General features: G+C 41.9%; 1 protein-coding gene across 4 annotated transcripts; it reads left to right on the top strand.

Annotated features, from left to right (window-relative positions):
- The first annotated feature begins 975 nt into the window (after positions 1–975).
- SRSF11 (serine and arginine rich splicing factor 11) lies at positions 976–22959 on the top strand. Of its 4 annotated transcripts, none has more exons than XM_074598000.1 (13): positions 976–1117; positions 1255–1404; positions 7346–7479; positions 11466–11575; positions 13589–13681; positions 15144–15193; positions 16331–16458; positions 17451–17532; positions 18364–18495; positions 19043–19132; positions 19818–19913; positions 20531–20669; positions 20773–22959. In XM_074598000.1, exons 2-13 carry the CDS (start codon positions 1277–1279, stop codon positions 20968–20970), a joined length of 1380 nt encoding a protein of 459 aa, XP_074454101.1. In that variant the 5' UTR covers positions 976–1117; positions 1255–1276; the 3' UTR covers positions 20971–22959. The 4 variants fall into 4 exon arrangements, with proteins under 4 accessions (XP_074454101.1, XP_074454102.1, XP_074454103.1 ...); XM_074598001.1 differs by having other exon boundaries at positions 20776–22959; XM_074598002.1 differs by lacking the exons at positions 976–1117; positions 1255–1404; positions 7346–7479 and adding an exon at positions 8626–11169.
- Positions 22960–23304: the final 345 nt, after the last annotated feature.

A 23304-nucleotide genomic window follows, 5' to 3' on the forward strand; every position in this document is an offset into this window, starting at 1 on the left:
ACTCATCTCTGTGTGAATACAATTAATTCATAGAATCACAGCGTGGTTTGGATTGGAAGGGACCCTAAAGCCCACCCAGTGGCACCCCCTGCCCTGGGCAGGGACACCTCCCACCAGCCCAGGTTGCTCCAAGCCCCGGCCAACCTGGCCTTGAACCCCTCCAGGGATGGGGCAGCCACAGCTTCTCTGGGCAACCTGGGCCAGGGGCTCACCCCCCTCACAGCCAACAATTTCTGCCTCACATCTCATCTCAGTCTCCCCTCTTGCAGTTTAAAACCCTTCCCCCTCGTCCCATGGCTCCCCTCCCTGCTCCAGAGTCCCTCCCCAGCTTTCCTGGAGCCCCTTGAGGGCCTGGCAGGGGCTGGAAGGTCTCCCCGGAGCCTTCTCTTCTCCAGGCTGAACCCCCCCAGCTCTCTCAGCCTGTCCTCCCAGCAGAGGGGCTCCAGCCCTCCCAGCAGCTCCGGGGCCTCCTCTGGCCCCGCTCCAACAGCTCCGTGTCCTTCTGCTGTTGGTGCCCCAGGGCTGGAGGCAGCGCTGCAGGGGGGTCTCACAGAGGGGAGCAGAGGGGCAGAATCCCCCCCTCGCCCTGCTGCCCACGCTGCTGGGGATGCAGCCCAGGCTGCGGGGGGTTTCTGGGCTGACAGTGCACGTTGCCGGGGCGTGTGGAGCTTCTCATCCACCAACACCCCCCAGTCCTTCTCCCCAGGGCTGCTCTCAGTCCATTCTCCACCCAGTCTCGATTTCTGCTTGCACCAGAAGTACCCTGGAACCCCAGCCGCCAGCTGGATGCGCTGTCCTGATACCGGCACAAAGGACAGCTTGGGCTCAACGCTGCCCGTCACCACGACGGTCCCTCACGCCCCTCAACCCCTGAGGCGAGAGGCGCGAGGGGGGCCGCCCCCCCCGCCCCCGCTGTGCGCACGCGCGGTGTGGCGGGGCCGCGCAGGCGCCGTGCGGGGGCGAGGCCGGGGCCAGGCGCAGGCGCAGGCGCGGGGGCGGCTGCTGGGCGCGAGCCGCGGGCCGTGAGGCTGCGTGGGGGCCGCGCGCCGCGCGCAGTGCGCCTGCGCCGTGGGGGCGGTGGCAGGGGATTGTGGGATACTGCGGCCCAGGCAGGCTGGTGAGGCGGGCGGGCGGCCGGCGGTGCGCGGCGGGGCCGGGCCGGGCCGGGCCGAGGGCGGCCGAGCCAGCAGCTGCGGCCGGGAGCCGCTCGGGCTTAACGCGCTCTTCCTCTCCCCCTCCCCGATGTGTTTGTAGCAGCGGAGCGGGCGGCGGCGCAATGGCTTCCAGCAGCGGCACCGACGTGATCCAGGTCACCAACGTCTCCCCCAGCGCCAGCTCCGAGCAGATGCGGACGCTCTTCGGCTTCCTCGGAAAGATCGAGGAGCTGCGCCTCTTCCCCCCCGAGTGAGTGCCGGCCCGCTCCCCTCCCCGCCTCCGCCTTGCCTTCCCCTCCCCTCCCCCGGCCCCTCCCGCCTCCATGGCGGCGGCGGCGGCGGGCTCCCAGGCCGCGGGCCGCCCCCGGCCGCTCGCCAGGCGGCGGGATCCCCGCTGGGCCTTCTCGGGCAGCGCCGTGGGGGTGCGCTCGGGGGATCTCCGCGGGCCGAGGCGGAGCCAGCGCCTTTCGCAGGCCTCGGCGGCCTTCGTTCCGCTCTGCTGTAAGAGGTCATGTGGCTGTTAGAGTTGTAATTACTCACGTAATTACGTTATGCACGTACGGGGGGAAAAGGCAGTCATTTACGGCATGCAGTTACACGCGGGATTTCTCCTGTCAAACGCCCATTTTTCTCTAGGAGCTGTTTGTTCCTTTGCGGTCTTTTTAATCTCCAGAACTATTGGGGCGGTTTAGATTGGATATTAGGAAAAAATTTTACACGGAAAGGTTGTCAAGCATTGGAAGAGGCTGCCCAGGGCAGTGGTGGAGTCGCCATCCCTGGAGGGATTGAAAAGCCGGGCAGACGTGGTGCTGAGGGACACGGGGTAGCGGGGGTTTGTCAGTGTTGGGTTGATGGTTGGACTCGATGATGTGAAAGACCCCTTCCAACCCAGACAATTCTAATTGCAGGCACTCTATGGACACTTGGCCATAAAACTAGAATTTTAATTTAAGTACACATTCCTTGCAAAGATTTCTGTGCAAGATGCGCAGGTAATCACTAATATATAAATAATACACATTTATTACATTAGTTAGGCGGTAACGTTAATTTTGGCCTTGTCAGTTTGATTTGTTTTACAGAACCTAATGTCATTCTGTGTTGATCTTTTGCATGGGTATTATGTAAGTAAAAAGGTTTCTTTTTGCCATGATGAACGAGGATTGTTTGATTGGAGGAAAATCAAACGAGAACACAGTCAGTTATTTTTAATACCCAAGACTCTTTGGGTTTTTTTTTCATTTTAGGGGGAAAAAAAAAAGCTATCACAAAGCATTCTTCTTTTCGTCATTGAATCTTCAATCCCTGCTAGTGCAAAACCAGGAAAATTCACCTATCCTGCGCTCTGGTTATATGTGCAAATTCAGAAACAGTGTTTCTGGTGTTCTTGCAGTTTCTTACTTTGGGCTGGATTTCAGCAATTTCATGTTGGAAATGGAAGGAATGTAATGTATATGTAACTGAAATTGAGGGATAGTTCCAGATGTGAGAGTGGGTTGTTAATAGCTGGGATAACTAGCCTTAAATGTCAGAAGCATTAAAGCTTGGCAGCCAGCAAAGTAAATCACCTTTAAACACATGCAGTTATTTGATGTGCTGCTCTGTATTTTAATATTTTCCCAGTTTTTGGGGAGGGTTATTATAGGTGAACTCTGTTTCTGTAACTCTGTAGTTTTAGATACGTATTAACTAGTCTGTTAAAAGATTACTTTTGTGGCTTCTGAATGAAGTGCTCTACAAAAAATCCCCAAATTCAAAGCCCAGCCCAGCCACTCTCCTTTTACCATAGCCCAGGCTGTCTGTTCTGTCTGAATTTGGCTCCTTTGCACAAATGCGTAGTGAAATACTAGCCCCACAGGACCCTACTCGGTACAAGCGTTGGATCAGTCTTGAGGTTGCATGCCGGAGAGAAGTCTGTGGTGGATGTGTTGTAGAGCTGGGCTGTGGGGCAAGGAGAGATGGCTTCAGGGATATCTGTGTTGTACCCTTGTGTCTGTAATGTCTGATACTAGTAGATACCAGTCTTTAGGGCAAAGTTACTGGTTTTGTATCCTGGCGTAAGTTTGTTTCTACAAAAAGGGCTCCTGTATTAGTCTGCTGACTTCTGCCCCCTTTGTTCTGGCGCTGGTGGTGTTCTCACTTCAGCTGGGTCATTTTGTTGGTATAGAAGAATACAGAGTTGACTGCCTTTACAGCTATGCACGGGGGAGAAACCACAACAAGGTGCAAATAACTCCGCAAACCCAGGTGGCAGATATCTCAAATTGGATCACCAAAAATTACTTAAAACATTTGGCCTAAATTTCTTCTGTATTTCGAAGTCCTAAATGAAAGAGGAGAATAATACTTCTTTACCTTCTAAGGATGTTGTGAAGATTTCTTAGTATTTATGAAAAAGTTGTAACTATAGAAAAGCCACTGAAAAAATTCATACAGAATGGGAAATATAGTGTAATTGAATAGGCCTTGCACAGAAAATGTAGAAAATATTGAATAGCTGTTGAAGTGAAAGTTATCATATCATTTCATTCTAGAATGTACATCTTGGTGGAAAAATAGCATTTTTGAAAACTATATAAAGGTTGTGCAGTTGATACTAGACCAGCTGCTTTTTCAGACTGCGGTTAATGTTTAACCTTACTATTGTAAGGAGGTTTTATGTCATTTCCTCGTATTGCTGTCCATACGGGGATGCCGAGGGCTCTGGTGCCTCTAGACCCACTGCAGGTCTCCGCTGGGGTGCTCAGGGATCTATCTTGGGGTGCTTTAGAGTTTCCAATTTAGTTTCACACCAAAGAGGGGTGTATTTTCCAAGAGTGGCAGATTCTTTTATCTGTTTCTTCTAAAGGCTTTTATGTTCCTTCTCCTTTAAATGGGTCCTGACTTTTCCCTACCCACAGCATTCATCCATTTTTTTGAGGGGTACAGGATATAAATTATAATCTGTAAATTCTCTCCATAATCTGAATCTCTTTATGTCCCACATTATACTGGGATTCTTTCTTGAATATAATATTTCTGAGTAACCAGCCCCATTTCCATTGCTCTGCCTTCTTATTTGATCTTTCTCTCGGGCACTCTGATTTTTGCTGTCCCCTGTAGAAGTTCCTTATTCTCCTGGGCTTCCAGATCAGATATAACTTCCCGAGCTTCTCTACATTTCTGTTTCCATTTCTCTCCCCTTGTCCATCTCCTTATCCAAGTTTATTTAATCAGCTATTACATGTTTTATGTATACCTCAGCTTTATCTTTAATCCACAACCATCTCTGTCACTTCTTCTGTTTTTCCTCCCCTTTCTTCCCTCCTCCTCCAGCTTTTCCCCAACTCCATTGCATGGTTCTTGTCTTTGTTGTATTCTGTATAGCTTCATCCTCCATGGTAGGCAAAACTGAAAAGTGAAGGGAATGGATTTCTGAAAGCTTTTTTTTTTTTTTTAATTTTCTTTAAAAAAAAAAAAAGGGGGGGAGTGTGTACACACATACATACGTATATGTATAAGCTGATTTCAGCATATTCTGTTAGTGTGTGAAAACTGACTTTCCATCAAAACTTAAATTTCTGCTCTGAAACTTGGACATAAAAGGTCTTATGCCACTGGTGTTTGACAAACCAGTGTGTTCTCTGGTCTTGCTCTTTAGATATGAATGATCCAGTCAAACTTTATGGACAGAGAATTTTACCAAGAAAAAGCACATCTCATGGAAAATACAGTCTACAGAGTGAAAGCCTGATAAAGTTAGGCACATACTTTACAATAATTTCTTAGGTTGGATGGTATAGTAATTGGCAAGATCTTTTGCCTTGTCAATGAAAGTTATACATGGACTCTATCAGAAAACCAGCTTTACTTGCAATTGCCACTGGTAGCTGGTCTGCTGAGAAAAGGACGGCAACTTCTGTTCCCAAGTGAAGCATATGGGTTGGTTCTTTTTTGGTTGGTGTTTTTTTTGGGGGGGTAGGAGGGGAGGGGGCAGCTAACTCAGTTTCTTTCTGCTCACTGAACATGATAATGTTGAAGAACATGTCTTGCATGGACAATCTATTCACTCCAGCCTGATTCTAGCCTGATTTTATGTCAGTAATAATGCCAGTGATAATGTTTATGTACGTGGCAGAAATATCCCTTAAAAAAACCCCAGATTTAATATTTAAAATGCTGGTTGCAATATGAGGGAACTTTACTGGAGCGAGTAGTTAGAGGTTATGATAGGAAGGTTGGATTTCTGCTATACTTCAGAATGGGTACGTTGTTCAGACACCAACCACAGTAACTCGTCGTGTGTCTTGGCATCCATTGGCAACATATCTGAGAGAGAATTACTAAATTTTTCAATCTCTGGTGAATTAGAATAATTATGGCCTTTTTTTGGTAACTGTTGAGAACGTTCTGTTCTTGATGAATTTCACTCAGCCACAGCTTGGATTTTAGAGTGACTGAAAATACATTTTTAAAAAAGAAGTACACTGATTTATATCAGTTGTCAGGCTGCATAAGCATAGCCTTACGTACTTTCAGTTGGTTTTGTAGATTCAGCAAGCTGTACAGTTTAGTACGCAGTGGTACTTACGTATATAAACAGTATCTACTCTGTTTCATCTTCCCATGTCATCACAGGCATTTTAAGAATGCTTGAAAGTATTGTATTGCATTTATGTAATAAATTGTCTAATTTTTTTACAACTTAGATTAGTATACCATCTAGGTATGCCGTAACTCCTTGATTTACTTTACTTTAAAATTTTACTACTGTGATTTTGTTAAACACTGTCTGCTAATGCTTCTTTGGTTTTTATGTTTTTATGCAAATGGCTTAAGAAAAGGTACCATTTTGGCAAGCTACTATGTATTTGTAGATACAAAAGAGCTAAGAGTTTCAGTTTTTTTAGCTCTGTGCCATTTATTACTACAATGTTACTTTCCAGTGTATTAAATTGGCAAGACTTGGATGAAGTGGATGTTTCTAATTTTAATATTTTAAAAGCTGCAGTACGCTGGCTCCAGTCTGGTTTTTAACACCAGGTTAAATTTAAAGTGTATTAAAAGTGTGATCTGAGAGATGTTTAAGGCAATTCTTGAGTTTGCGTAACTTGCCCGTTGGGCTGAGCCTGTGCTCGGTGGTGAAGGTTAGATAGTTTTTGGCATTTGCACTAACAAAAATAGATCTTGGATGTCTGTCTTGTTGCTGTCAAAGTCATTCTTGTTTATCTTGAATTCTGACAACTCTCCCTGCACTTTCAGTGCTTAAAGACTTGATCAACCCAGACCAACCCAATTGTTTTGGCAGTGGGATGCATGTTGAAGAGCTAGTCTTTTAATTGTTTCTGGGAATCTAATTAGTAAAGGTGAATCTTTGTCGTGAAGAACTGAGTATTTTTCAGAGCTACCTCTTTAGGCTAACTTCTGCCTCTGGTACCTGAGGGCAGAACTGAACAGCACATGTACCCTGGCCTTGTTTAGGAACTTGGGTTTTCGGACTTGCTACTGTTTTCAGTACCTGTCCTGTGCCTTCTGGAGGCAGCTTTTAACTCATCTGCTGCACAGTTGGGTCTGCATAACAGTTTTTCATGCTGTCTTTTAGTTTATACATTGATTAAATCCATTTTCAGGATATATGGATTTTCGAAACTCATTATGGACCTTTACTGGGTTGATTCTGCCTCTGGTTTTTGGGGATTTGGTTTTGTTTCAGAGAAGGGGAGGGGGGCACAGTTACATGGCCCACGATTCTTTCCTTTTGTTGTAGGAAGTAGATATTTCTGTGGTTGGTTTTTTTCAAGTGACTCAAAACTTCTGTTTGGATTTTCCATGTCTGGGATTTTTTACACAGGTCTGCTTGAGCAAAGGTTTTCGTCTCCTTCCCTTCTCACAGACAGGTCATGAAAATTAATTTGCATTTAGGTGACTGGTCATAGATATATTGTGCATAATACAATTAATGTCCAGTGACAAATGAGGCAATAAAACTATTTCTCCAATTTTATAGTGAATTGGCCTGATTCAGTGTAATTTCTTATCTGTGTCATGCAGAATGGTGTTTGATACAAAACCTGAAATCGTGTTCTTGCGTAGAAGTACCCCATAGTCCCCTGTGACTTCCTGTTTGTTGAAAGTGGGGAGATGATAAAAGTTCAAAGTTTTGTGCTGTCAGACTTGCTTCCATCGAAGTAATTTATGTCTTTCTTTTTCAGTGATTCTCCTTTGCCTGTTTCATCGCGAGTCTGTTTTGTAAAGTTCCATGATCCTGACTCGGCAGTTGTGGCCCAGCATCTGACAAACACTGTATTCGTTGACAGAGCGTTGATAGTCGTACCGTATGCAGAAGGTTTGTGAATTGTTTAATGGCCTATGAAGCCACCATACGGTGGCATTTTATTCCAGTATAGTTCACAAAAATGAAGATTAGTAAAATGTCAAAAGATATTAACATTTTGAAACCCTTGGTATATTGCCATTGGCCCATGGATTAAATAATTGTTATCTAGTGACACTGAATGAAAGTGGGAAGTTTACCTTTTACTGGTTTTATGTGTCTGTAAGTTTAGAATATTAACGTTTTAGGCAGAATTATTTGCAAATTTTGCTCTGTATCAGTCTCAATGAGACATTTTCCTGAACAGACTTATGCAAACAGGTCAACTTTTCAAGGAAATTTTCCCATAATAATTAAGTGTTTACCACTTTCATGTGTGTGTAAATCTCTTCATGAGACTGGTTTCTCCCTCCCTGAGAGTGCACGGGAGAGTAGATTAACATTTCTTTGAGATATGCTGCCGCTGCATTTAGTTGGGAGCTTCCCTGGAAAGGCACTCACTCTCATTGTGAGGTCCAGTATACCAAGGGTTTGAATAATTATGGTTTAATTTGAAAGTGAGATCTTCCAAGAGGTGCCAAATGGGCACTGGTACTAGTTTTTTTTATTCCAAGTTTTCTTGTTCATCCTTGATATATTTTATAGAATTTCACTAAATAATAAACTCTTCTCTCTGTTATTTGTGTGTGTGATTTTTGTAGTGGAGAAGGCAAATGCAAAGCCCTTCCAGATGACTGAAAAACAGTGGGTCCTCTGCAGCTACAGGGGATTCTAGACATTAACTAAAGGCCAGCAAGCACTCAAGTCCCCAAGTGTTTTCCTGGTGTAACCACTTGTTAACTACATTTTCTCTTCTTCTTTTTATTTTTACATTTTAGGGTGTTACAGTAATTTGAAAGGCAATGAGCAGGGTTTTTGGAACTTACCTTAAAAACAAAGTGCTGAGAAGACACCTCTTCTTACAGAAGTCTTATTAAACTCTTCTAGACTTGCTTTAGAAGTAACTGATTTCCATTGTACTGTTTCTTGATTTACTTCTGAAATAATGGAATTTCCCAGATCGCTTGAAATAAATAAAAATCTCTGCAGATTAAGTCATACTACAGTAATAAATTTGGTACATGGCCTGGGTTCAGAGCTATAATCTAGACATTGTGATGCTGTAGGCTGTCTTTTGAGGCCTGGGGAGCTGTCTTATCTTTGTATTCCTTAAACTTAAAAGATACGAAAACTTAATTTCTGGAACGTAGGAATCTGCAGCATGACCTTTGATTGAGACATGCTGCTTTTTGAGAGTACAGAACACGTTCTGAAATTGCTGTTGAGTTACTGCTTCTGCTTTCGCCAGTTTAGGTATAATAGCGTAGCGGAAAGGCGTCTTGTCCTCCTCTTTGTATTAAAGCCTGATATAGCAACAGTCCTTCTGAGTTAGCCCTGAAAGATTCTCCAAGGCCCATGGCGAAGAATGGTAGTGTTTAACTTTTCCAAGAAGGATAAAAACGTTTTTCTCTTTGTCAGTCTGACTTGTCCATTGTGCTTGATGGTGGATAAATCTGGCACATAGAGAAATCTGCCCAGCAGTTTTGGTTCAGATTGCGTAAAGAAAACAAAATTAATAAAGTAGAATATTTTAATGGGCCTGTTTAAATTAAGGAATTCCTCATGGGCTGTTTCTTGTGGTGTCCTAGCAGTTCAGAATGTTGATGTTTTTGGCATAATGATGTAGCGTATCACAGCCAATAAATTCATGCCCCTGGGTTTGTAATCATATGCTTTTGTCCCTGTACTGGAGTATAGTTTTCCCTGCAAATGCATACTGCCGGGGTCCCAATTTAACAAGCTGTTTAAGCACGATACAGCAAGATTCTTAAAACCGCAGTGAAATTGCTCATGTGCTTAAAGCCAGGCATATGCTTAACTACTGTGCTGAACTGGGCCCTTTTGTCTTTTATTTTCTGTTGTGATAATTCTGTATTAATATTGCCTGTCACTAAAGCAAATGTTTATTATCTGTTTAGTGCAATAATTATCCCCTATATCACAAGCGCACTCCAGTTTTAGCATACACAGACATTTTGCTGTTGGCTGTTGCTTTGTGTTATAGAACTATACACAAAGTCTACGGTAAGGTTTAGTATTTGTAATTTTCACTGTGATATTCCTAGATTTGGAAGGAACTCTAAGATTAAAGATGGCTGGGGGGGGTATTTAGGTTCTTTGGTTAATGTTTGTTTCTTTTGTCTGTTTCTTTTTCTTTCATTTCTACACATTCATGCAGTATTTCATGGTTCTAACAAAGCAGCAGTAAAAAAAGCTCTTGAAGCATGAAAATTAACTGGTGAGGGGCCTCATTGCTTTTTTTAAAATTGTAGTTTATTTATTTCTAAATACTTTTTTTAAAAAACAATTAGAGGATCAGATGCATGATTTTTTTTTTAATGGATGCAGATCTTCTATGAGGTGTCTCAAGATAAGTCTGAGGATTTGTATTTAGATGCCAGAAATGTTGTAGTTGCACTAATTTGAAATGTTTAGCTATAATTTATAAATATCCTCTGAGACATAATTTTGCATGCAAAATTACCCCATAATCTCTCTGTAGGTATGTTAATATATTTATGCATTAATGCCCTTTATCTAAATGACCTTTTTCCCCCCTCTCCCTCCATAACTTTTGGTATCTAAATTGATGACAGCTCAATGACACAAGCAAGATAACAGTGCTGTGTATTATACATTTGTTTATATTATCGGCACTTCTCAGTATAGGTGGAAGGAACCATTACCTTTATTTAACAGTGGTTTTTCTTTTTTGTTGTTGTGTTTTACAGTTCTTTTCCCTGGTTCAGCCTGAACTATATACCAGGCCCTGCTGAAAATACCACCCAACAGTTTTCTTCTGCAGCTTATCCAGTTTCTCTTAAGTGCCCTGTACATATTGTATGTTTTATGATGAGATGCAGTTTCTTAATATGTATTACAGAAACACTACTGGTATTTGCAAATATATAGTAAAATTGTTTTATTGAACTCTCATTTTGGGGGCTTGGGCACATTAACAAATTAATCCATCTGTATAGGGCTTTTGCTGTTGGATAGAATAAAAATATCTACCTAATTACTTGTTTCATAGTAGGACCCTTAAAATTCTATGTGCAGAGCAGGCAGTAAAATAAGACGCTTGTCTTAGTTGGCTGCAAGATTTTGGGCCAGAAGTTTCTTCTGCAGTGGCAGTATGTAGCAGCATTCTTGGTACAATAAGCATGGCACATACTGGAACAATTGCATTTTACTGCACAGGTAAGGAATGTGCCACAGTATACTGTATGTATGCACCTGTCCAGCCACAGACACACATACACAGCGTGTATTTGAAGATCTGCAGAGACTTTTCGTTTTCATTTGACAAGTCAGCAAAAGCCCTACGCTTGATTCAACAAAAAATATTTCCATACCTTCTCTTTAAGTTTTACAAAATTTATATGGTAGGTGTAAAAGAAAACATAGTGAACTGTACCATATTATTAACCCCTAAATCAAACTTTTTTTGTCTTGTGTATCTTGATTTTTCTGTGTGCTTTATAGTGAAGCAGCCGACACGAGTCGTTGTTCATAAAACAGCTTTTGAAAGTTGAGAGCACACCCCTGGAGAACCGACTGTGCTTGCTTACGTTTGGTTCATGACTTAAAAATCGAGTACAGGTGATGAAATCTTGGCAGTGTTAACAAAAAAGTAGTGTGTATTGTGCTATTTTTTTGCTCTAGAAACTTAACCATTTGTAGAGAAAAAGGAACAGTCAAATTTTCACACATTGAAGTTTCATTCTGACAAAAAAATTAATGATAAATATTAATAGACATCAAGCTTTGTATTTTAGCCAACATAAGTACTTTCAACAAACTCAGGTGGTGTATCAGGGAGACTTTTTCTGGGTGTATTTGTGTATTTTCTGCCTTTGAAATGGAATGTGTTCTAATGCGAGGCTGTTTCTCTGCAGGAGTTATTCCTGATGAGACTAAGGCTTTGTCTCTCTTGGCACCAGCTAATGCAGTGGCAGGTCTGCTGCCCGGAGGTGGACTCCTGCCCACTCCCAACCCACTTTCTCAGGTAGGTTTCCCAGTTGGACTGCAGGCAAGGGAAACGATTCCGTGTCTTCTGTTGCATTCTGACTTACTCTCTGATGGTTTTTTTCAGGACAAAAAGACTGAGGTGCTAATGCTATTCCTATAAAATTATAATTTATATACCTTGATGGATCGTTACCGCTCTCTGATACCAATTGTGATAAGTTGCCAGATGGGATACTTGGATTTCCCTAATATAATGCTTCCGGTATCTCGGGGCCCTGTGTTTATCTCTCTCTCATCCCTCTTTTATCCATTGTACACTCACAGACAGATTTGACAAGCAGTAAGAGATCTTGTAGATTTAAAATCCGTAAAGTTCAAGGAGTTTGACATGCTGTGGAGATACCTTCTGTTAATACTGCAACTGAGAGGAAAAAATTGTAGCCTGTATTTGGTTGTTACCTAAAGACACAAGAATTCACGTGGAAGATGAACAGTAAGAATAATACGTTGTGGAAGAAGGTTCAGTCAAAGCACGTATCTTACTGGAGAACAGAGAATCGAAGTACAAGAGGAAAATTAATAAGAATAAAGCTCATTAATTCTGCAGTTCTCAAATCTCCTTCTTCAGCTTGTGCTTCTCTCTTCTTTATGTATCTTCTGTTATGATTTGTGATTGCATGAAAAACGTACTTGCCATTGAGTTGTTCAGAAGGTCTCTTTAACCTGATGTAGAGGAAAAAATCTGAAGTTTAACTTTGAAACTCAAGGAAAGGGATGGAAGAAACAAATACTGTCTTAAAGATTCCTTTCACCAAAAACTGTATGTATATAAATTCCTGAAAATGATTGTTGAACCATCTTAATTTTAGTTCTGTCACTGGATCGCAGCCTGCTCCCAATCTGCTTAATGGTAGAATTTATTCAACACCCATTTTGTGGGAAATTGTGGTGAAAGGTCATTTTTTTCAAACACATCTTGAAAGCTTGTTATGTAGCTCCTTTGGACTGTTACTAGGAGTTGAGCGTATAACTCAGTAAAAACGCCTTGGAGCTGTGGTTTATGTTCACAGAATCAGTGTGTGGGAACGTGGCTTTTTCTTTAGAGAGTGCAGGGAGAAGCCTGCACCGTTTCAAGAGCTCGGCTAACTGAAAAAGTCAGTGTCAAAAAGTGGAAGGTTCCTTGCCCTTGACTACATGCTCTTGCTGCCGCTTTTACTCTGGCTCTGGAGCTCATCAGGCCCTTTTGTGAAGGAGCGTGTTAGCTTTGTGCTGTCTGCATCAAGCTAAGTTTTCTGATGGCCCTCTGGGCTGAATTGGTTGAAGATGGGTCTCGGGTGCCAGAGCAGCCAGAAGGGAGGAGGGAGAGCAAGACGCCATCGCAGCAGCACAGCATTCGGTTAACATAAAATCATGTGGATTTTAGCACAGTGTGTGTTTTGTTTCAGTGTACGTTTTGATATTCTCACTTCAAATGGCCAAAAAATTAGGTTCTTTTATGAGGCTTCTAGATTAATTTAAGGAATTCAGATCTATGGTGTCATCTTACTTATTCTTCTGGAAGCTTTTCAACCAAACTTGAGAAATTTGCAGAGATGTAATAATATTACATTGTATTTTAACATAAAACATGTTAATTTCAGTCCTAAATTGAGTTAGATATGTGGTAGTTTGCGCAGAAACTTACATATTCGTATTATATATGAATTTTCATTTTAACACTGGAAAATAATTTCGCTTTAAACTATTTCTTGAATGTAGTGAAATGCTTTACTTCCTCTGCACACACACACGCACACCTGTTGGGATGCAGAGGAAACAGAATTTCATTTTAGAATATTTATAGGGAAAAAATCTTTCATATACTAAACTTTGGAATATCTGAATAAGGAAAACTGAAATACTCTCCCTGACCTTAGTATGATGTTTCCTGTAGCTAGAAGCCTAAGTAAAACCCGGTTCAAATTTCCACACATCTAATGCTTGGGAATCTTGATCTAACAGCTTTTTATCAATTGAGCGTGGCTTTGTTTAATTGCTGTCTCTGTTACAGATTGGTGCTGTTCCTTTAGCTGCTTTAGGAGCTCCTGCTCTCGATCCTGCCCTAGCTGCTCTCGGGCTTCCTGGAGCAAACTTAAACTCTCAGGTACGGCACACGGTCTAAAATTTTCTCTCTTTTCTCTAGCACGTGTGTAGTTTGACTAGCATACACGGTGCTCTTGGTGTTCACCAGCACATTAAATAACAAGCCGAAGATCTGGAAATACTATGCTTAGGTTTTAAGAAGTGTTACAAAATAAGACATTTTATTAAAGGCTTGTCTCAATGTAGCCTGCGCAGGTGGCTGGTGCTTTGAACTTCCTAGAATTTGTTACAGAATGCAGTCTTTGTTTCTTGGCATAGCGGGGTTATATATGGACACTTTTTTTTTTTTTTGCTCTTTTCTGTTTTAGAAGTAATTTTCATTTGTATCAGTTTGACAGCCACTGTCTGAAAAAAATGGTGGTTGATTTTTCTGAGCACCTACTTGGGATAAATAGTATCTGCAGGAGTATCAAATGCTGGAAGGACCTAAAAATAACGTAGGACTAGTAATGAAATGTTTCAAATATGCGTCATTATCAAGCTATGAACCTGTCTTGTACTTACAGTAAAAAAAAAAAATTGTTTGACGAAAATACTGAGGAGACTTTGTTAGACTGAGGAGACGTTTTTTAAACTGAATAAAAAACCAATTTAAGTACTAAGTAATAGTAGAATAGTGAGTTAATATGTAAGATATAAGAACCAAATACTGTACAGAGAACATGTTTTACAGGTACGAAAAGTAGTAATAATTTAATGCATCCATCATTTAGCATTTTCTCTTTATGCATGCTATGTATATTAACAAGCAAATAATGGTGATAAAGAAATAACAAATGGGAAAAAAAAAGCATTCTAAATGCATATTAGAAAAATACACATTTGTTAGGATGAAGGATTGTTTCCTATGTCCATTAAGCAAGCTCATTGCAACAAACTGGGTTCAGCACGTGGCTGCCTCTGTATAAAGAAAACCAGTGGGAACTAAACATTTTGTTGTTAATGTCACACTGGTAGAGGAGGAGACCAATTGTAATAATATCTGGCTTTTCCTAAGAGCTTTAAAATATATTTTTAGTGGAATTTTTAGAGTAAAGAAGCTTCTGCTTATTGTTCGTAAATTGACGTTGAGGACTTCCCATGGACTGGCAGCTTGATTCTCTAATGAGGTCTCTATTCTCTTGAAGTAACAGAGAAATAACCTGTAAATACCAGAAGTATTTTTATTTTAAAGTGCTTTGATTCTGTCCAGGTAAGGGCTTAAGTTTGGCCGCTGTGGAAAAAAACATACCTGAGCGCCACTGACACGTGAGGTTCACACCCTCACGCTATCCACAAACGTTAAAACAGAACAATATGCCTTTTTGTCTGTAACTTCTTTGGGGTGTGATTTGTTTTGGTTTTTTCATCTGTAGAGACTTTTTGCTGTAGCCAGTGCTGAGGGTACATTCAAGGAAGGTAATCTTCTCAAGCACACACGTCTTCTAACATGATCTTAACTTTTTTTTTTTTCCCCCTCACAGTCTCTCGCAGCAGATCAACTACTAAAACTTATGAGCACAGTGGATCCAAAGTAAGCATCAGTGTTTACAAATATTTATATCGCAATATACTTGATCTTGGGAATATCTGTTGGGATTCAGTATCCAATTTTTGTCCTGCTGGATCTGATTAAGGTTTAAGAAAACTAGCGTCTTGGGGATCTTGCGCAGGCTCTTTTTACTGTAGTAGAAAGAAGGAGGGGAGGAAACTAAGATTATTCAGCTTTGCTTCTATGGAATAACACCAATTAATCTCTGGGATTTTGTTTTGCTAGAGACAGAAGTTCAGGGGGTTTTATGCCGTTTTTGTCACTTGTGTCTGTAACGTAAGGGTGCAGCCAGCACTTTCCATCCTGCAAGGCTGAACTGGAGCGGCCGTGCTCATGGCAGGGGCTGGACCAGGTGGCCTCTAAAGGTCCCTTTCCAACCCAAACTGTGGTTTGATTCTGTGGTTGAGAATGAGCCGAGACCAGCAACTGTTTTAAAAGACAACAATAAAAGAGTCTATGTATGTTACAGCTGTGGAAAGATAACAAAAGACAGCATGTCTTATTACTTGGTAGAAAAAGGGAGCAAGTAACAGTAAGCGCAAGTATTTGCTAATTTTTTTTCAGTGTACAGAAAAATTATAATTTTAGTGAAGATAGTATGGCATGGGGACAGCAAGTAGGGGAGGATTAGAGCATTTAATGTATTCGTGTGCCGTTAACCTATTGATAACATTGCAGGAGGATGATGAAAGCATATGCCATTGGAAAAAAGCAATTAGACAAATTAGTAGATGAAAAATGCAGTAAATGCAAAGAAACCGCATCTGCCTCAGAAAGCCCTTGTACTGCAAATTGCAGGAAGCTTTGGGGAGAATTCTTCTAACTCTCAGCTTTAGGAAAGCACATCAATGTGTGCTTGCCCTGCTGCGGGATTAGCTAAATAGATCTTTCCTGCTATTTACAGTTTGCTGGAATTCTAAGAGCCGTATGTGCTAGCATCTTGTGACACCGTTTCCAGCACAGCTGTCACATCTCAGACTTACTACTCCGTTATCTGAATGGTGACAAAACACAGGCAGATTCTGATTCACTTAGATCAGTCACTTTGAATAGGCTGAAAACCGACAACGGAGGCACCTATTTCTTGCATTCCTTCTAAAATTCTTCTTTCTTTACCAGGTTGAACCATGTAGCTGCAGGCCTTGTTTCACCAAGTCTGAAATCAGATACCTCCAGTAAAGAAATAGAAGAAGCTATGAAAAGAGTACGAGAAGCACAGTCACTAATCTCTGCTGCTATAGAGCCAGGTAATTTTAAACCGTGGAATACCTTATTCAGGATGGAGCTTTGACGTAGTCTATGATAAAAGCTAATGGTCTGCAAAATATTGGCTTAATGCTTTCATGTTCTACAGTGACTTAATTTATAGTGGACAGTTTCTTAATCTTCCTACAGTGTGAATACTGCATCTGTTCTGCAGAAATGATGCAGGGAATCACTCATCTGTTGGTTTTCCCAAAACTCACTTGATTTGAAGGTTGCAAAATGCTTGAGCTTCCCCTGATGGAAGTTCATACTGGAGATTTCATTGGAAACAGCAAGTGCCTTAACCACTTCACATCCTAGTGATGTTTTTCTTGGGGATGATTTCCTTTCTTGTCGTTCCTAATCTGTGGAAGTTTGTAAATAATTCTTTTTTCTTTGTAGCTTATTTCAGTAGATTTTCTTTTAGAACAAGATGCAGCAGTTCATCCACAAATCTCAGATCCACCAAATCTGAGCAACAGTAACTTGGAACACTGAAAATACAGTTTTGCAGCCTCCTGATCATTCTCAGGAAAGAATAGAGCTCCTGTTCTTTTATTACACCAGAAAAATGTGCTGATTGTTTTGCTTGAGGCTTTTTGTGGGAAATTCAAAACAGTAATTTGAGAGATTCTTTAGCCCTTCACAAAATGGCAGAGGCTCTGAGATTTTAACAAGACTTTCCATTGCCCTGCAGCTGTCGTCTTTTAACTGACTTAACTTAAATATTTCCTGCATTTTGACTTCTTCAGTTTTGCATTAAACTTTCTGTTGGCTTTATGCCACATACACGTCTTTGTCGTGTGTTCGTCCTTTGTGTTGTCTTTTGAGGAAAAGGACAGATAAGGCTTAATTTCAAATGTCAAAATATTCCTTAGGTTTTTCTTTATCTTTTATCTATAGCGTGAAGCTGAACATCCTTTCCTTTATAAAACCTTTTTGAATACTGAAATAACATTGGGTGTTTTACTATGCCTTTCCTTTTCAACTCCAGACAAAAAAGATGAAAAACGAAGGCATTCAAGGTCAAGGTCGCGCTCAAGGAGGAGGAGGACACCTTCTTCATCTAGACACAGGTAGTTAGCTTATTTGCTTTGAAAAACAAACCCACATAGCTGAAACAATTCCTTCAGAAATGCTTCTTGGAAGTGAGACTTCTCTTGTGGAGGCCGACAGATGGAAGAATGGAAACGGTCCGAGGAAAGCTGAGGCTGGGATTTGGCTGGAGCATAGCGTGGGATGGAGACCCACCTCTGCTTTTGTGGGAAGGGTGGGAGAGAGATGAGAGCAAAAAATACCTCAAAAATACCGTACACTGCCGCAGAAAGAACTGGAGGACACCTGGTTCTAGCAGCGTTTGGACTCTCATTTAACAATAAATTGTGTCTTGTGTCAGATAAGAAACACCTTGGCACAGAGCCTTGGTTTTACACAGCCCTCACTGCTATGAACTCCTAAGCCCTCGTAGGCTGCCCATTTTAAAATAGTTCCTTAAACCTCTCTTCCTCAACCTCTTTCCAGTGGCTCATTTGGTAATTATAATTTGTCTTAAAACCAAGTACTAGGAGGTTTCTCTGAGCATTGTTATTTATGTGCGTAGATGTTTACCTCTTGGGCTGTTTGTTTCGAGTATGTGCAGCAGGTTCAGCTTAGTGGAGGTATCTGGGACAGAAGCTTTTCCAACGTTTTCTAGGTTATGATTTACTTGGAGACCAGGTGTGTTTGGCTGTCCTGACTAGAGATCCTAACTGTCCTACCCACTGGAGAGACACAGGGCTCTGATGCCAAGAGCAGTGAGGCAGTGCGTCATTGTGCGTTACAGTACCGTTAGCACTGAGCAGACGAATTCCGACTAGTGTATCCAAATTTCATGTATTTAACTCCTGTGTACAATGTGTTACTGGTAGGCGGTCAAGAAGCAGATCGAGGAGAAGGTCCCATTCAAAATCAAGAAGTAGGAGGCGATCTAAAAGTCCAAGGCGAAGGAGATCGCATTCCAGAGAGAGAAGCAGAAGGTCTAGGAGCACATCCAAAACCAGGTAATTGCTTCAGTAAATCTATGCTATTTGCTAGAAATTAAATTACTAAATTTTGGTGCTTAATCTAAAAAAAACCAAAACCACACAAACAAACAAAACTAGGGCAAAATGAACTAGTGGCTCTTTTTAAAGTCACGGTCTCTTGCAATGCCTTACAGGATTATATTACACTTGCCCGGTACATGTGCAGAGTTAGTGACGTAAAAACATGTAACCTGCTTTTCCGGAGAATTGGCAGCTCCAGCCGGCATTGGCCGAATCGCTCAGGAGCTGTCTTTGGGAAGCAGGAAGTTCGGCATCTGCGCTTGCAGATTTTGTGCTGTTCATACAGGGAAGCTCTAAATGAGCCGCTCTTCTGTTTTGCTGTAGATAACTGTAATCTTTGTTTCCATTAGTAGAACATGACTGGCCCCAGAAACACTAACCGTTACCTGCCGTCCGATGTAGTTCTCATGTCTTCATTCATTTTCCTGCATAGCAAAAGTAGTGAGTGCTACTTCACTAGTTTGAAAATGACTTAAACTTAACATCTGTATTTTACTAAAAGGGATAAAAAGAAGGAAGAGAAAGAAAAGAAACGCTCTAAAACTCCCCCCAAAAGCTACAGCACAACTAGACGATCAAGAAGCACAAGCAGGTACAGTAACATGCCGGTTTTCCTTGGTCTCCGTTTCTCGTGTGCTTTAGCCGCTGTGACAAAGAACGTTGCTGTATGCAGCAGGGTGGTGACCCCGTCGTGGCTGTATTGGGTATATGCACAAACGTGTGTGTACTCGCTCTGCCTGTGTCTACAGGGTGCTTTATTTTTCCCCCGATACTGTAGTTTTCTGGAGGTATTGTTTGGGCTTAGAAGAGTTTCTGCTTGCTCCGTATCAAAGACAGTATGATACTTTGAGGTCACTGTGAAACTCTTTCCTGATTTATGGAATATATACGTGCAAAATATGTGCCATTTGTTTTTTAAAGTCTTCTAAAATTAACTTGCAATATTAACAAGAACAAGCTGTTCTGTTTCTGTTTGCTAAAAGAGTCAGCATCCCTGCCGCAGTGCGAGCTGGCAAGGCACCGGGAAGGTAGAGGCAGAACAGGGAACAAGTTACTCTGTGGATCAGCAGCTGGGGGGGGGCTTTGCAACGCTGCTAATAGTAAATATCCATTTTCAGTTACACGTATTTACTACCATTTGAGCAGTGCTGGTTTTGGAGTCAGAGGTGGACTTGCAGCTTAAAAAAAAAAAAAAAACAAAAACAAAAAAAAAAAAAAAACAAAAAAAAAAACAAAAAACCCCAAACCAAAACTGCTCTGATCCGTCTTTCCTGCAGAGAAAGACGACGCAGGAGAAGCAGGAGTGGATCACGGTCACCTAAAAAACCCCGGTCTCCGAAAAGGAAAATGTCCCGGTCCCCATCTCCGAGAAGGTCAGTGACCCTCTTCCCTAAAAAAATAATAAAGGTGTCTGGGCGGAAAATTCCCCAGAAGTGAACTCTGGCCAAGATCTCAGTGGGGTTCTTCTGAAGATGGTGTGTGTTCGGTGCTTGTCTTACACCTAGCCCATAGGTTGACTTCTTGAGAGAGGGAGAGAGGGTGGGTCTCTGCTGGCTGCTACCGCGTTTGGCATCGTTTAATCCGCTTCAGGCGTAGCGCTTCCCTGGGAGTGCCCAAGCGGGAGCTGGTCCAGGGTGAGGGGCAGGAGAGACCCAGAGTTCCTGGCCCCTTGGCTCTCTGCAGTAGGAGTCAAACGGGCATTTTGTGATCCTCGAACTCAAGGTGCTCCTTCATAAAACACTATAGCGTTGCTGTTCCCAACCTGCTGTTCCTTGGACTTCCCTTTGTGGTGGTTGTGTTCGATCCGGAGCTAAGACATGGGGCTGTTTGGTTATTTTCTCCGAGCGAACGGTGTGCCTTAGTTGCACGCAGCTGATTCTGCCTTTAGATTTGTAATGACCTATGGGTAATGGTCTGGGCGTGGTCCGTGTCCTGCGTACAGAATGGTGTGATCGCGGTTTGCATTCTTCAACATACTTTATCATTGCAGACATAAAAAGGAAAAAAAGAAGGATAAAGACAAGGAGAGAAGCAGAGATGAGAGGGAGCGGTCAACAAGCAAGAAAAAAAAAAGCAAAGACAAAGAGAAGGATCGTGAACGGAAATCCGAGAGCGATAAAGATGTGAAAGTATGTTTAAAAACCTGTTTAACTTCCCTGCCTCTACTGTAGTATTTACCTGAAACAGGGGCTTTGAAAGCAAGTTTTACCTTTTTTTTTTATCTCGGCAAAGCAGGTCACAAGGGATTATGACGAAGAAGAACAGGGGTATGACAGCGAGAAGGAGAAAAAGGAAGAAAAGAAAATGGCAGATTCTTCCTCCCCGAAAGCAAAGGAGGCTGCCGCTGATAAAGGAAGCGGAGATTCAGCCCGTGAATCCAAAGTAAACGGGGATGATCATCACGAAGAGGACATGGATATGAGTGACTGAACTTTGCCTTTGCAGCGAGCACCGCTGCGGACGTGCATCAGTGTCATTCCTGTGTGATTCTTTTATGCTGTACTTGTTAATCCTAAATCTAGATGTATACAGCTCTGAGCTATACCCGGTTTGTAAATCTCCCGATACTAACTCCCATCAAAAGCTTTCTAGAAAGGTAACCAGCCTTGCTACGGCCCAAAGGGACGGCCTAGCCAAGCCATTTTTACTAACTTGGTGATGCTTCAAGCAAGAGTAAAAAGCTGCATGCATCTCCAGCAGGCATGGACTGTGTGGTGTCTGACCTCCTGTAGTACATCAGCTCCCGTACGCTAGTGTTGCTAGACGTCGATTCCTGGCAGAACTAGAGCAGCGTAGGGAACGCACTGGCTGCATGGTCCTTGTGGCAGAAACATCCGCAGTGTTCGCAACTCCTACAGCTTCTGCTGGATCTACTTAAGGGTCTTAAGTGTGACTACACAAAAAAAAAACAAATGACAGTACATCTGAAAACAAGCATCCTGATCTAGATAGGGTTTTGTTTCTGGATATTTTTTTTTAAGCCACGTGGCTGGAGTTGGTTTTGGTTTTGTTTTGTTTTGTTTTTCCGTGTTTGTTTTTTTTTTGGCTTTGATAAAGTTAAAATGCACTGACCTTTTTGAGGGCTTTTTTTAATCTGTCCGTTCAAATCCATCTCAGGCGAGTTGTAATGGTTCTTAATTTTTCTTCCGGAGCCTCGGGAGGTGAAATTCTCTGCTTGATCCGTGCCCAGTGATTAAAGGTTGATTTGTGCAGTTTTCCTAATCCAGGTCGTTTTATTTCTTAATGAGCTGAACACATGGCAAAAAGGTAGTGCATTTTAAAATTGACCTTCGTATGCTTTTAAAAGCAAGTCTACTTGATAATGTACTTTTTACTTGATCTCAAGTTGTATAAACTAATAAATTTGTGTTTACTGTCACTGCAGTAGTAATCTTATGCACACAGTGATTCCATGGTATATGCAGAGTAGTTAGACAAGCTGTTTTCTTAGTTACACAAGTTCCAGAGCTTTTACTTTTGTGCAGGTAAAAAGACAAAAGTAGGCTACAGTCTGTGCCATGTTGATGTACAGTTTCTGAAATTGTTTTACAAAACTTTGATAATAAAACCCTTAAACTTATACTCACGTTCCTATAAAACTCTGCTGGTATTTATTTACACCACTGAATGTAATGTATGGAACTTTACCTCAGCCCTGTAGAGTACGTGTTTCTCTTCATCCACCTATTTTAAGATGACCGTAACGACTCCGTCTCTTCAAAACCTGGAGCTGCAGCGAGGGCAGCGGCCGCCCTTTTACTCTCGCTAAGTACGTTACGCTAAAGAAAGAATTATTTTACTTTATGCTGAATGAAGGGAATGGGCTTAAATGGGAACCTAGAGGTATTATGGGACAAGTGCTTTTTAAAAGAAATATGTATTTGTAAAAGCTTTTTGTATTTCCATTGGAATATGAATATTCACCTCCTCGGGCTGGTGTGGGAGTGGCAGAAAGGAGAAGCGGCGAGCGCCTTGGGGGGGTCAAGTAGCTCTTCGTGTCGGCCACAAATTCCTGGCTTCAATGGGAGATTTTGGAATGAAACTGTAAGTGGTGCTTGAACTTCTTGAATCTGACGAGTCAAACCATCGTCTTTTTAAACTGTCCTTTCGCCCCGAGCAAAGGGGAACTTGCCCTTTAGATACGCAGTGTCATTTTTAGAATTTGTAGAAATGTAAATTTTTACCAACTGTTTTGAGTATTTTGTCAATACAGAGAGGTTTATGTCATACAACCAGTTCTAGGCTTTTATTTCTAGTGGAGAGAGTGATAGTTCTTGTAATAAAATATAAATAGACACAGACAAGGTGCATGATGTCTTCATAGATGTGCCTTTTTTGTTGTCATCACGATATTTATATGTGAAGTACAAGAACATAAACTGATTTATAGTAATAAAGTAAACCTCCTTGATCCTTGGACCTTGGTGTTGTTGAAGTCATTCCCGTGCTGGAGTGAAGGACCGAGTCAGGGTATCGACCTCAAGATGATCGATCGAGGCCTGTGTGTAACTGAGTGATGCTTTGGGTTGATTTTACTAACAACGCAAGCCTGCTGGGGGTAGCTGTACCCCCGGCTGCTCAGGGCTTCACTGGAGGAACGTGGGTGGTTTCAGAGCACAGCTGCTCATTAATAATAATTAATGTTATTAATAGTTAATCACTGTCCAGCCCTTTGGTTTATGGCTTCCAGGGGAAGGGGGTGCGTTGGCTGAGCCTGTAGGATGCTGCTGGTGGCTGCAGGGATGAGCCTGTCGCCTTCCTTGG

This window comes from Larus michahellis, chromosome 8 (genome assembly GCF_964199755.1).
Source record: "Larus michahellis chromosome 8, bLarMic1.1, whole genome shotgun sequence".
NCBI lineage: Eukaryota > Metazoa > Chordata > Aves > Charadriiformes > Laridae > Larus > Larus michahellis.